General features: G+C 42.1%; 1 protein-coding gene across 6 annotated transcripts; it reads right to left on the reverse strand.

Annotated features, from left to right (window-relative positions):
* Nucleotides 1–5103: 5103 nt before the first annotated feature.
* tnnt1 (troponin T type 1 (skeletal, slow)) lies at nucleotides 5104–15145 on the reverse strand. 6 transcript variants are annotated; one of them, XM_014192746.2, is made up of 15 exons: nucleotides 14986–15145; nucleotides 10900–10927; nucleotides 10722–10738; nucleotides 10144–10206; nucleotides 9428–9445; nucleotides 7855–7878; nucleotides 7372–7393; nucleotides 7194–7254; nucleotides 6892–7008; nucleotides 6538–6615; nucleotides 6274–6387; nucleotides 5945–6057; nucleotides 5655–5745; nucleotides 5470–5510; nucleotides 5104–5328 (listed from the first exon to the last, which is right to left on the reverse strand). In XM_014192746.2, exons 1-15 carry the CDS (start codon nucleotides 15128–15130, stop codon nucleotides 5283–5285), a joined length of 978 nt encoding a protein of 325 aa, XP_014048221.1. In that variant the 5' UTR covers nucleotides 15131–15145; the 3' UTR covers nucleotides 5104–5282. The 6 variants fall into 6 exon arrangements, with proteins under 6 accessions (XP_014048221.1, XP_014048224.1, XP_014048222.1 ...); XM_014192749.3 differs by having other exon boundaries at nucleotides 10900–10932; nucleotides 14986–15075; XM_014192747.2 differs by lacking the exon at nucleotides 9428–9445.
* Nucleotides 15146–15149: the final 4 nt, after the last annotated feature.

The following is a 15149-nucleotide window of genomic DNA, read 5'->3' on the forward strand; positions in this document are numbered from 1 at the left end:
CAGAAGGTACACACATCAAAATATCAAATCAAAATGCAAGCAGAAAGAGAAACAGTATGAGTATGAAGACAAGCTCGCGGTCACACACACACACACCCCTTACGGAAAAACCACATGAGTTTCACATGTGATCTTGAGTGACAACATGCAAGCACATGCGAAAAGATGATCTGGTGAAATAAATGTGACGACATGGGGACGCAACATTTAAGCATAGGTGAAAACCCAGATGTAAAATATTATCAATGACATTAAAAGGCATCATTTACATTCATTCAATACGTCATGGTCCCCAATCATATTTTGTCTAGCTCACATTCTGTTCCAGGGCTAGAGGCATCACTACAGACCCTGGTTTGATTCCAGGCTGTATCACAACTGGCTGCGATTGGGAGTCCCATAGGGTGGCACAAAATTGGCCCAGCGTCATCCGGGTTTGGCCGGGGTAGGCCGTCATCGTAAATAAAACGTTTTTAACTGACATGCCTAGTTAAATAAAGGTATAAAATAACATCGTGTCATGGTCCCCTAGATTACTTAGGACTCAACCTCATTTGGGATTTGAACTCACAACCTTTCGGTCGCTAGATATGTGAAGTTTCTGCTGCACCACCAGGTCTGTGGAAATAACAGTGATTGGCTATACATATATTGCCAAGAATATATTTTTACACTTTGCCTCAAATATATACAACTAGAAGGTGTTACTGTATGTTCTTGGTAACAAATAACCATCTGGAGGCACTGCTGAGACATTAACGCCTTGACCAAAATGTTACAACTTCAGATCCCGAGAGTGTTTGTGCACGGTTAATATCAAGTCTCCCTGAGCACTGCAAAATGTTTGTTGGTGTTGTCAGAGAATCACACACATTTTTGTCTTGATTCTGGGCATCTTTTAGAAGTGCAGAAATGGATTCTTGCCAATAAATATGTGGCCAATCTCTGTCATGGCCACAGACCTGGTGGTGTAGGAGGAAATTCAGATGGCTGGCATCCACCTTAAGGAAAAACCACATGATTTCACATGGGATATTACACATGTGAAATCATATGAACATGTGGTTTTGGAACACTTCACATGTGATTTTCCACATGTGAAATCGTGTGGTTTTGGAACACTTCAAATGTGAAATTTCATATGCGAAAACGTGTTTTTGGACTCCATCACGTGACATTTCACATGTGAAAACATGGTTTTGGAACACTTCACATATGAAATCATGTTACAACGTGGTTTTGGAGCACTTCACATGTGACGTGATCATGTAAAACTCATGTAGCTTTTCCGTAAGGATTAGGAACATGTTATGATGATTGATTTACCAGTCGTCAAGATCTTTCTGCTGCGCCACAAATTCTGTAGCATTCCCATACACATACATTACCTTAGGTAATTGACCCATAATACATCTCTGCGCTTTGCAAACGAGTGCCATCTGCACTGCTATTTTAGTTATCAATTAATCTGACTCTCTCGTAATTTCATTTACTTGTTATTTCAGCAATTTGAGAGTTTTCTGTATTGTCTAAAGTCAGTGGGGCATATTATTTTGTTTAAATGTTACTCCTGAATCATTATGATAATTATATTCGTTTTTCTTGAGTTTATTTTTAACAAAGCTGAGACTCACTTTGAGGCCTAAAATATAGGAATAAAGCTGTAATCAGTTATTAACACGGACGTGGTGGTGTAGCAGAAAGAACAGAATGTTGGGAGATCAAATCCCAGGTGAGGACACGTTGAATAATTATTATTCTATAAATAAGCGTACACAATGTAGTCCTGTATGTCAAATGCTTAAATTGAAAACATTGTATGTTAAAAGCACGTTGTGTATCATAATGACACTTTTTTTTCATGTGTAGTGTTCCAAAAACACGTTTTCAGATGTGAAATGTCAAATGAAGTGTTCTAAAAACAAGTTAAATAATGTGTTTTTTTTCTGTAAGGGGACACACACCCTCAGCCACACATACACGCTACACTGACATTGGACCAATCGCTAAAACACGGGAACATTGCCTTTAAAAGAAAATCACGCTGTAACGCTGCATTTCTGCGATACGGAAATGTGGGAACGTTGCCTTTAAATTTCAATCAAACTATAACGCAGATCTTCCGTGATACGGATTGCGATACGGATTGAACCCATCCCTTAAACTCACTGAAATAGAAATGGCGTTCAAACTTGAATTTCATCCAATTCCATATCATCATACTATTACTATGTATCCAAGTAATCCCACTTAGATCAAAAGAGGAGGGATACCTCACCCAAAATGACCGCATACACATTGATGGTCATTAAAACAATTTAGAAAGTGTGTTCAGTACTGTATCTTGTAGTATTTTCTATCTTGTTAAAAATGAGTGGTGAGTTTTCCACAGTGGTCGAGTTGTATTTACAATCTGAGTTTCTGAGTGACATCTGTGGGAAGGCTGCATGTGAGAGGGAAAAGACTGGATTATTTCTGTGTCCTCTTTCCTCCCTCTGTCTGTCTGACCTACTGGACTGGACTGGCCTCAGCCAAACATGTGAGCAGGGATTTAGAGAGAGAGGGCAATAGAGGAGGGAGGGGGGAGGAGGAGCTGGGGAAGATATACAGTACCTGTCAAACGTTTGGACACACCTACTCATTGAAGGGTTTTTCTTAATTTTTACTATTTTCTACTTTCTAGAATAATCGTGAAGACATTAAAACTATGAAATAACACATGTGGAATCATGTAGTAACCAAAAAAGTGTTAAACAAATCAAAATATATTTTATATTTGAGATTCTTCAAAGTAGCCACCCTTTGCCTTGATGACAGCATTGCACACTCTTGGCGTTCTCTCAACCAGCTTCATCTGGTAGTCACCTGGAAGGTATGTGCCTTGTTAAAAGTTAATTTGTGGAATTTCTTTCCTTCTTAATGAATTTGAGCTAATCAGTTGTGTTGTGACAAGGTAGCGGTGGTATACAGAAGATAGCCCTATTTGGTAAAAGACCAAGTTCATATTATGGCAAGAACAGCTCAATTAAGCGAAGAGAAACGACAGTCCATCATTACTTTAAGACATGAAGGTCAGTCAACCAGGAAAATGTCAAGAACTTTGAACGTTTTTTCAAGTGCAGTCACAAAAACCATCAAGCACTAAGATGAAACTGGCTCTCATGAGGACCGCCACAGGAAAGGAAGACCCAGAGTTTCTTCTGCTGTGGAGGATAAGTTCATTAGAGTTACCAGCCTCAAAAATTGGCAATTAACTGCACCTCAGATTGCAGCCCAAATAAATGCGTCACAGAGTTCAAGTAACAGACACATCTCAACATCAACTGTTCAGAGGAGACTGCGTGAATCAGGCCTTCATGATCAAATTGCTGCAAGGACACCACTACTAAAGGACACCAATAATAAGAAGAGACTTGCTTGGGCCAAGAAACACAATCAATGGACATTAGACCGGTGGAAATCTGTCCTTTGGTCTGATGAGTCCAAATTTGAGATTTTTGGTTCCAACCGCCGTGTGAGACGCAGAATAGATGAACGGATGATCTCCGCATGTGTGGTTCCCACCGTGAAGCATGGAGGAGGAGGTGTGATGGTGCTTTGCTGGTGACATGGTCTGTGATTTATTTAGAATTCAAGGCACACTTAACCAGCATGGCTACCACAACATTCTGCAGCAATACACCATCCCATCTGGTTTGCACTTAGTGGGACTATCATTTGTTTTTCAACAGGACAATGACCCAAAATACACCTCCAGGCTGTGTAAGGGCTATTTGACCAAGAAGGAGAGTGATGGAGTGCTGCATCAGATGACTTGTCCTCCACAATCACCCAACCTCAACCCAATTGAGATGGTTTGGGTTGAGTTGGACCACAGAGTGAAGGAAAAGCAGCCAACAAGTGCTCAGCATATGTGGGAACTCCTTCAAACATTCCAGGTGACTACCTCATGAAGCAGGTTGAGAGAATGCCAAGAGTGAGCAAAGCTGTCATCAAGGCAAAGCGTGGCTACTTTGAAGAATCTAAAATCTAAAATATATATTTTTTGTTTAACACTTTTTTGGTTACTACATGATTCCATATGTGTTATTTCATAGTTTTGATGTCTTCACTATTATTCTACAATGTAGAAAATACTAAAAATAAAGAAAAACCCATGAATGAGTAGGTGTGTTCAAATATTTGACCGTTGTGTAAGGGCTAGTATATGTATATATATATATATATATATATATATATATATATATATATATACACATAGAGAGAGAGAGAGAGAGAGAGAGAGAGCAAGAAGAGGAAGAGCTGGATGTAGAAAAGATGCATGAGAGAGGAGATAATCATTACTGTAAGAAAGAAAGTAAAAAGAGAGATAGCGGAGAATATGTATGAATTAAGTTAGAGGGCAAATGGTGCTATCGTTTCCAAGCCAACAAGTCATTCAACAAAATCACTGCTACTAGCATTCAGCAGTGGCAGTTTGGTGACAAAGAGTTAAGGCTCTATTCAATCCGTTTTGCGGAAAATTCAGTGTTACAGCTTGATTGAAATTTAAAGGCAATGTTTTCGCGTTAGCGCAAACTGCATTCACGGTAAACGCTGCATATTTTCGGCTCAATCGGAAATTACCATTACATTTCTATCGCAGAATCTGTTACGCTTCGTGTGTGTTTATGTGTTCCTCAACACGTGAGACAGACAGTGTCATTACTGAGCTCTCTGCAAGTAGATCAGGCCTATAATTCCCTTCTGCCTGTCTAGTAACGTTATGTGTTGATGATTACTAGTGTGTGCTGTAATAATGGTTTATAGTGTCAGCTAATATGTGTGTTTAAACCAATGAGTGTGTCTAATTAGTGGTCACCCGGGTGTGGTGTACCTACTGTATGTAGCTCTACAGAGGGTGTTACACATCTCTCCAGCAGAGGGCAGCGTTTCCCTAGTTCAGTAATGTGGGAGTAGGATGACGTTGGCCAGCCTAGACACTGATCTAAGGTCGATTTTGAGTCATTATACTTTCTCCCACGCTCCCAATAAAGTAATAAAAGTGCGTGTGTGTGTGTGTGTGTGACAATTTCCAGAGGAACATCAAACTAGCAATCTCAGTGAGTGTGCACCGTTTTATTATCAATACATTTTATTATAACTTGTATTTTGCAATGAAACACATGAGGACATGCCAAAGAAGAGGGGAAAGATGGAAGAGGGGATGGTGGGATCTCCCTCCTTTCTTGTTCCCTCCAAAGTCGTCTTCTCCCTTCGGCCCTATGAGAGCGGGAGCTTCTTTACTTCCACCGACCGCCAACCTTCCCCTTACCATGGACCTTTTTACTACAGGGGAGAGAGATGGGGAGAAAGAGAGCAATTACTTGTAGATAAATGCACATACCATACAAACACATGTTACTGAAAAAAGCGGCTAAAAAGTTCATATAAAGAAACCAAGAAATTGAATAGAGTTACTGTACTTACAATTTCTGGGCACTTGTGATTCTATTCAAGAGAACGATAATCTGCGCACACAAAAAAAAATGACACGAGATCACATTGCATCAGTGATTTCACGAATACCACACAACAGACGTACACAGTCGCTCACACACAAGCCTAAGCATCTATGGATTCTGCCATTGGTCCACGTGTCCAGGTCTTCCCACCTGATATTTCTGTTTCTTCATGTGATCAATGAAGTCAAATTTATCCGACTCCAGCGTGTAGATCCAGTTCCACATCTCCTGAGCTTGTTGCCTGGGAGACCAAGAGAAGGTGGTGGTGGGAGGGGGTGGTTTACAGGTGGTAACCATAGCAACACAGTTGGCAGCCAGCTGTGTGGGCTTTGGACGTGTATTGGAGAAAACGCAGATGTGGTGGTGTAAGGACGATTTTGGCCCATGTGTATTTGGCTTTGGGGATAAGGTGAGGTGTGTGTGATCGGCCCGGGACTCACTTCAGGGCGTCCTCTCTCAGGTTGTCGATCTCCAGTGTGGGTCGTCTCTCAGCCAAGGTCTTCTTCTTGATCTCTCTCCCAGTTAGACGCTTCCCTCTCCCACGATGCTCCGCCTGAAACATGTCGAACGCGCCTAGAACTTCACGAACTTCAAACTATATCGAATGTTCGGATTCTCTGTATGTTTACAACAGTCTGACAGAACATTTGACCCGCAACTGTAAGTTGTCCAACAACGTAGATATTTATCTTAATGAAACACATTTACTGTATGAATCTAAAAAATCTGTTCCTAAAGCTAACAAGCGAATGACAGTGGACATAAGTACCTTTTGCAGGAAACCCCCAAAGTTGGCCCCCATGTTGGAAAGAACCTTCTTCTTCTTGGCCTCGTCATCGTTCTTCTTTTTAGCCTCCTCATCTTCCTTTCTCTGCCGCTCTTCCTGAGCAAGAGAACGATAAAGTTAGAAAGGAAAAATACATTCTGAACACGACACATCTGTTGTCTATCTGTTGGTACCAGGAGTACCACAGGGGTGTCTGTTTGCCCCTACCACAATCCTGGTGTACCGCAATAGTGTGTTTTGGCCTACCGCAATCCTGTTCTGCCGGTCCCGCTCCTTCTCCGCTCGAACTCGCTGCACCTCTGCCCTCTCGAACCGACGCTTCTCCTGTGGGGATGAGAGAGGGAAAGGATGAGAGGGGGAAAGGATGAGAGAGGGAAAGGATGAGAGGAAAGGAAAGGACATTGGACTTTTTCATATCAACTTTTTTTATCATGAGCTTGTGCGCTCCTTGACCAGGGTCGTGTTCTGTTGGAGCGAAACGTAAAAAATAAAAATAAAATAAAAAACATGAGCATTGTTATTGGACAAGTTCATGTAGTTAAGGTTGTACTTCCTCTGTTCCATTTCAACACTTCAACATGAAGTATACAGTTGGCTCACAATTCGGTCCTTCAGCCCAATGAGCTCCTCCTCCTCCTTCTTCCTCTGGTCAAAGTGGACATCAATCAGACTCTGCAATTCAATGAGGTCCTTCTCCATCCTCTTCCTGTGGATGTCCTGAGAGAGGGAAAGAGAGAGGATTGAGATGAAATGGATTCTTATTCAGAGATGTGGTGGAAAGCGGAGCTGCATCAAACTAACATCAATATTACTGTTCAGTGGTGAATTTGGACATTGAAGGGGAACAGCCAACCAGGACCCAATAATGGGCCAATTCCTTAATATGAGATGACATCACTCACATCAAAGTCCACCCTATCCCCCTCTGGAATCTTGGGAGGGGCTAGCTGGGGCACCATGGGCCTGAGTGGGGGGGGGGGGGGGGGATAAGTGAAATAGAGGATGAACAGAGAAATACATGTTTTAACCTATCTGTCACACAACACAAAGCAAAATTGCCACAAACAAAAGTGAACATACTTGGGAATGGGGAGTTTCTCCTCTGCACAGAGAGAGAGAGAAAGAGAGAGAATTATTAACACATAAAAGCACAGAAATATATATTCTCGCTCTCATTCTGAAGATGTCATATGAAATCCATCGTCTTGAAGAAAATAGAGGACACAAATCTCAAAAACAGGACAAAAAGACAAGGCCATATGTTTTGCGTAAATCATACATTGACATCAAAAAGGGTGTACAAAAAAAAAAGATTTGTGTTACGCCTACAGATCTGAAGTTAGTATTTGACCTCCAGAGTACAACAGGAGCAACAGCATGCACTATCCTCATCATCATCATCATCATCATCATGTGTCTGTGTGTGTAGCTACAGCAACAGTACAGCTTTGCTGATGAGGTCATGAGTTAAAGAGTTAGAACATGTGATTCCTTCTTCTTACAGGCATTTCAAATGTAGGTTAGATTTAATGTGATTAGAATCACTCCCACAATCACTCTCACCTTCCTCCTCCTGAGCTTCCTGCTCTGATGTGCCAAAGGCAGAGAGAGAGAGAGCGAGAGAGAGAGAGAAAAAAGAGAGAGAGACATACAGTTGATATTGAGCGAGAGAGAAAGAGAAAGGGAGAGAGAAAGAGAAAGAGCGATAGACAGAGAGAGAAAAAGAGAGCGAGATATACAGTAGATATTGAGAGAGAGAGAAAGAGAGAGAGAGAGAGAGAGAGAGAGAGAGAGAGATGGGAATGGTGAGAGAAAGATAAAGATGGGATAAAAGATTGAAGCAGAAAATTGATAAGAAAGGAGGAAAATATGAAAAACAGAGGGAAGGAGGGTGGTGCAAGAAGAGAGATATGGAACGATTGAAGAGAGAGTAAGTTTAATGCAGTGGTGCCGACAGGCTTAGGAAAACTCACATTTCCCATCATGCACTGAGGGCCACATCACTGACTACAATTGTGTGACCCCAACAGCTACTTCGAGGGAAATGTAGTTTTCTGAGCCTTGTACTGTACAAGCATTCATAATTACGGATGCACATGTTCACACATGTACATACAAGAAGTAATTGAAAATGCTCTACAAATGAGGATATACACTGAGTGTACAAAACATCAGGAACCCCTACTCTTTCCATGACAGACTGACCAGGTGAATCCAGGTGAAAGATATGATCCCTTATTGATGTCACTTGTTAAATCCACTTCAATCAGTGTAGATGAAAGGGAGAAGACTGGTTAAAGAAGGATTTTTAAACCTTGAGACATGGATGGTGTATGTGTGCCATTGAGAGGGTGAATGGGCAAGACAAAATATTGAAGTGCCTTTGAATGGGGTATGGTATTAGGTGCCAGGCGCACAGGTTTGAGTGTGTCAAGAACTGCAACACCGCTGGGTTTTTCGCGCTAAACAGTTTCCTGTGTGTATCAAGAATGGTCGACCACCCAAAAGACAGCCAACCAACTTCCCTGTGTAACACTTAACACCTTGTAAAGTGCATGCCCCTACGAATGTTTATTTTTACTTAACCTTTATTTAACTAGACAAGTCAGTTAAGAACAAATTCTTAATTACAATAACAGCCTAGGAACAGTGCCTTGTTCAGGTGCAGAACGACAGATTTTTACCTTGTCAGCTCGGGGATTTGATCTAGCAACCTTTCAGTTACTAGTCCAATGCTCTAACCACTAGGCTACCTGCTGCCCAAATCTAAAGTAGTGTTGTGTTGTAGGGGGTAAACGAATAAAGGCTGTTCTGTGGACAAAAGAGTTGCAACGCAATATTATGAAGGTGTTCCTAATGTTTTGTTCGCTCCGTGTATATCGTCTCCACATAAGGAAGTGCAGAGCATAAAAAAAGTCGAAAACTAAGCATCAAGCAACAACAACCAGCAGTTAAACACTGAAAAGTACTGCAGCGATAACAACAACTGTAAAACCCATACCGAAAATAGATTGAGGCTAAATAGAACGGAATAACCCTATATGTAATCCGTAGATATAGATCATATCATCCTTTTTTATTTTATTGGCATTTATTTGTTTAATATTTTGGTTGGTATAATGTGTTCTCACCCTACCTGTGTACTCTTGTTTCTCTGATAGTCAGGACCAGCACAGGGTCAGCCAATGGAAGCGGGACATAAGGGATATTGACAGGTCAGAGTGCATCACCCACTAGTCTGGCATTATACACAGAATACCTTGCTCATTAAGATCCTAATGTCATCCGTATCTCATCTGAGTGACCTCGGCTCTGAAGTCAGTCTGATTGGACAGACAGGTTCTGTCGCTGATGATGATTTGTGAGGTCTGTTCATGCCTAGATTCTGATTGGCTATTTCTACACAGTGGGCTAATCATCATTTGGCATGACATCCTAAGCAATTCCCATGTAATCAAATGAAATCAAAGTTGATCGGTCACGCACACAGTTTAGCAGATGTTATAGCTGGTGCAGCGAAATGCTTATGTTACTAGCCCCTAACAATGCAGTAAAATGTCAAACAAGTACACAAATGATAAAAAAATATATATATATTAGAGCAAGTCACATAGAGCAAGTCACATGGTTCTAGTCTAAAGCGTTGTACAGGATATGAGGTGTCATTCGAGACAGCCATTGTTAAGTTCAAGTAGTAGAGTGTTGTAGGGGATTTAGGGTGTAGTTTGGGACACAGCCAGTCTAAAGTAGTGTTGTGTTGTAGGGGATATAGATTGTAATTTGAGACACGGCCAAAAGTAGTGCAGTGTTATTGTACATATAGGGTGTCATTCGAGAGACAACTCGTCTCACCTCCCCCATCGTCCTCCTGTGGTTCTTCTTCTGGCTCCTCCTCTGGCTCCTCCTCTGCCTCCTCTGGAGAGAGAGGAAGCAAGAGAGAGAGAGAGAGAGAGAGGAGAGAGAGAGAGAGAGAGAGAGAGAGAGAGAGAGGAGAGGAGAGGGGGGGAGCCAAATGGAGAGAGAGAAAGTCAGAGAGCAGTTCAGAGGACAAGAGAAGGGACATGGGGCAATGAAGAAATCCAGCCAATGCGGTAGACATAGGGGGGGGGGGGAAACTAATAAAAGACAAGGGTGGAGACGGAAAAGACACATATGAGACAAGGGGATAGAGAGAGATATTAGAATGATGATTCAAGAGATAGAAGATGAAAGGAACGGAGGGAGATGAAAAGAGATACGGAGAGTGTGTGGCTAATAGAGGTCAGAGGCTTGGGGCTTAAAAAAAAAAATATTTGTCAGCAGTGTGCTGAAAGCAAAAGGAGCTGAGAGAACAGGCTAATAATAACAGGGTCGTGGACTTCCACATGCAAGGCCAAGTGTGGTCCAAAATGAATGACAACACTAACACCTCAGCTCAGCAACGCACTCACCTTCCGCCTGCTCCCCCCTACCAGAGAGAGAGGGAGAGGGAGAGGAGGGAGAGGGGGGGAGAGAGGGAGAGAGAGAGAGATTCCGTTACCAATTCAGTTGGCAATAAATTCCAAATTTAAACCAGGAAAGTGGCCATCACAGCATTACATCGGTAATGTATATTATTTCCATACTCACTCGTATTCCTCCTCTACATCAGACATGGCTGCACTAAAAGAAAACCGAAAGGATAGTCGGTATACGTTTCATACATAATCGCCAACCTCTTTACAATACAATTATCTAGTAACTATCACACATTACCACGACACAAAAATAAAATAGGTGATCTCCCTCCTCTTCTGACAGTTAATTTGATGGCTTAACCATCCCGCCCTGCTCAGTTAGGTTTAATTCAGTTCAAAGTCTTGCACAGAATTCACTACATCAAAGCAAAACGTAATCATTTTTTCCCCCCCATACACAAATGATACTTGTGATGGACACCACATTTCTCCCGCTGATCACACGTATGACTGATCACACTCATATATTCCATTCATGCTCTAAGCTGTCAGACTGTCGGTCATCCTTTTTCACGCGCCGCTCTAATGTTCTTGGTCGTGACCTGCGGCCCTTGCCCTTTGACGGCTACGTTTGGAGCTCCGTCTGTGCTGCGGTCTCACCAAAAGTACAGCAGACGTTGCAGCGTGCTGTAGCCCACCGACAGATCTTACTTCACTGGATGTCCTCCAAACCACCCACTGTATCAGCCTGGTTGAAAGACCTAATGTCTGTTCTTCATTTAATTAAGAAAAGAATAAATACACCCAGAGGACGTACTGATAACTTTTTCCTGAGATGTTGACCTTTCGTTTCCTTTTTTTAAACAACGACCCTCTATCGGTCAGGAGTAAGAACTTGGGCCGACAGGGGACAGGGGACAAGATGTTGTGATATATTTTAACATTATTTTCATATTGTATGTTTTTTTTTCACGTTGTTGTTTGACTTTATATGTCCAATAAAAATGTACGAAAATAATGGTTGTTCAGATGACAGAGAAAGGCACACACACTCACAAGGGGATTGTGCATGTTGGACCATGGGAGTTTCTGCTATAAATTGTCCCATGGTGCTGACATCTTCCTGGCTGACAAGCAGAGAGATTGACAGTGTGAACAGGTGAGAATGTTACGGCCCTAAACACAGAGGGAGATACAGTTTCTATCACTTTCTTCAGTTGCCCTTCTTTATTTCTCTCCTCTTATTTCCATTCCTATTTGTCATCTTGAACAATAGACCAATAGATGACTTGTGTGAAGGAGTAGAGAGTAAACTTGATGCTACACAGCAAATTGGCCAGTGTTAATTGTTCAATGTAACATTTCTAGTGTTGATTCAGGAACTAAATTAACTGTGTAAGAGTGAATTTAATTCTCAGTGGTGTAAAAGAATCCCCAGCGTTGGTGTTAATAGCCAAAATGATTGTTTTACACTTTGAAGAGTAAAACAGTTCCATCAAAACCACACCCATCATTATAATATTTCCCAGCATGCTTTACTGCAGGTAGATTTTTTTTAGGATTGTTTTTAGTATCTGTGTTTTTGCATGTACATTGATTGATTGATTAATCTTATGCTGCACAAATATAACTAACATATTTTTCTGAACTAATCCAATCAGTTAGTAAGATTTATTGCACTCGTTACTGAAACGGTTGTTCTGGTTTAAATGGTTTACGTATTTATTTATTTTAATCAACGCTGAATGCAAGTTAATAATGAATGAACTGTATGACATCCTAACTCTGGCTGGATTCCAATAGGAATGTGTGTGCCGCCCTATGGGACTCCCAATCACGGCCGGTTGTGATGCAGCCTGGAATCAAACCAGGGTCTGTAGTGACGCCTCTAGCACTGAGAAGCAGTGCCTTAGACCGCTGCACCACTCGGGAGTGGCTTCATTCAAAAAGAAAAGGCACCATGGGAAATATGCAAATTAGGATTTAGACCATAGTGTTAAAACAACACCCAAAAGGACTGTTTAACACTAATAGGACTTAACTCTAGATTAAAACTAGAGTTGAATATAAATAACAGTGTTAATTAACCCTGTTCAATTTGCATAACACTGGCAAGTGTAATGCAGAGTACATTTTTTACACTACCAAGTGTTACATTAACACGCAAAATGTAACACTATAATCAGAGTACTTTTTACACTCTGTAGAGTGGGCCCATATGTTATCTGTGGCAGTGCTAAAATGTACTTTAAGTGTTGATTTAATACTGCAAAAATGTACTGTGATAGCCGTGGTTGGTTATACTTGGGTTTGTATAATCAAAACCTATAGGTCTAGTACTCAGCAATACATGTTGTCATTGAATGGAAGGGCTTTATAAAACGTTACAGTTACGGCATGGGGTTGGTTTCAGCACGTTAGACAATTAGATTTAATCCTGGTCCTTCTTTCCCATCTTCCTCTTATGTCTATCAACCCGTGTTCTTTGTTGTGTCTATAAACCTCTATTCTCTTTTCCCTGTGACCTCTCTCTACAATGGTGTCAGCTGAAACAATTCATAGCATAGCATTGCCCAGGAAATATTTATAGGGCACATAGCTGTTGTCGCGTCTCTCCCTCACTTGGTTTTGTTCCTGAAACAATGTCGGCCATCCTAAAATGCCATCGGCGCCTCGCGGAGATTAATCCATCCCTCTTTCCAACGGGTGTCACGGCTAATGAGTTACTCGGTGTGTTTACCTAGCCAACGGAGGGGACAATGAGACGCACTGATGGATGGACGAAGGGACACATGGTGGGTGACAACGTCGGTGGAGGTCCATTGCTGATAGAGTTGGTCCTGTCATTACCTTGCTTCCAAAGCGCCACTGTGTTCTGTTTGACTTCTCATGCTCGTTTGTGGTACTACATTGTCATGAGTCGATTGACGGTTTAAAATTTTTTTCATTCAGTAGGCTGTTTTTCCAATGTATTAGGTTAGTTAAATGATGTGCTCCTAAAAGCTAGTCTTGGATCTGCTTCCCTCTCCCTAACCATTACCACATTCACTTTAAGGCAATTATCAACGCTAGATCAGTTCTCCCTGTTTTTACCGGCCTAACATCTGAAATCCACCATTGTTTAAGACCTGACTGTAGGCCTGTACCCAAGCTTATTCCACTCCAACTAGGAACAGGGTCATGGTCATTAGGCACCAAGGTAAAAAAAAAAAACAGACAAACGGGGAGAGACAGCCTGGAATTGTCCAATAAGAAACATACATTTTGGTTTTCTGTTTCAAAACATGAAAACATTTTCTATTGCGTGTCCCAATGACCGACCCAGGAGAAGCCAGCATGGATATGGAAAAAGGGCGTGAGCTCAAGCCGAGGGAGGGAGGGTTAAGAATGCCGGCCGAGCAGGCTTACCAGGCGAGGCAGCGGAAGCCCACCATTTGGAGCTAAATGGCAGTTGGTTGGTAAGCGGTCCGGCAAGACAGCCGGGATTTGAGGCAAGTGTAAAGTTTCTCCGGGACATCAGCGGAGGGAGCATTAACGGTGGAATTCTGATGGGTTAATTTTAGTCAAGGACGCCGTGGGACGGGAGGCAGGGTGGGGAGACGGTGGGAGATTAGAGTGAGTCACACCGGCTCATTATCACTGCTATAGGGGAGAGGACCGTATTAATAGTCCTAGGGAGGGAGGGAGAACGGGGATCACTGCTCCTAGCTATCTGTCTGTCAGAATGTATATCTAACCCGGTGGGAAGAAGGAGGAGGGAGGAAGAAGAGACAGTTAGCACAGTATGACAGACTAGCTGACTGGACATTAGGGCTGGCTACAAGAGCTACAAGGTCAATGAGGGTCCTGGACTTATCCCAGCCGCTGCTATTAAAGTACAACCCATTATCATCCACAGGAGACAATATACCCAAAACACAAACCACCATACATGACCAGGCCTACATTGATCAGTACAGGAAATACATATATGCACCAACTAAAAACAATGACAGGGTATAGGTTTGATCTAACAGGTACAAAAACTGATACCACAGACAGATAAGTATATTTCTGTTAGGAATATCTTAAGATGCCAGTTTCCCGGACACAGCTTAAACTGAGTCTTGGACAAAAAAAAACAACTTTAGGCCAAGACTAGGCATAATCTCTGTCTGAGAAACGGACCCTACATGACCAAAACTGAGAGAGCAGCATCAAGAGGTGAAAGGTCATTCAGAACCTGGATGTACAGGAGGAGAGTTGGAGAAAGACTTACCAAGAGCAAGGTGAGGTTTCAACGGTGTGACAGACAGACAGAGGAGCCCAGGAGAATGACTATTGTAGTGAGAGACAATGGGAGTTTTATACAGGGGAGGGGTGGTGATGGGCAGTGTGTGTGTATGTGTAGGGCAGAGGGCCATGGGCGGATTAGGAGAGAAC

This window comes from Salmo salar, chromosome 03 (assembly GCF_965601325.2).
Source record: "Salmo salar chromosome 03, fSalSal1, whole genome shotgun sequence".
Lineage (NCBI taxonomy): Eukaryota > Metazoa > Chordata > Actinopteri > Salmoniformes > Salmonidae > Salmo > Salmo salar.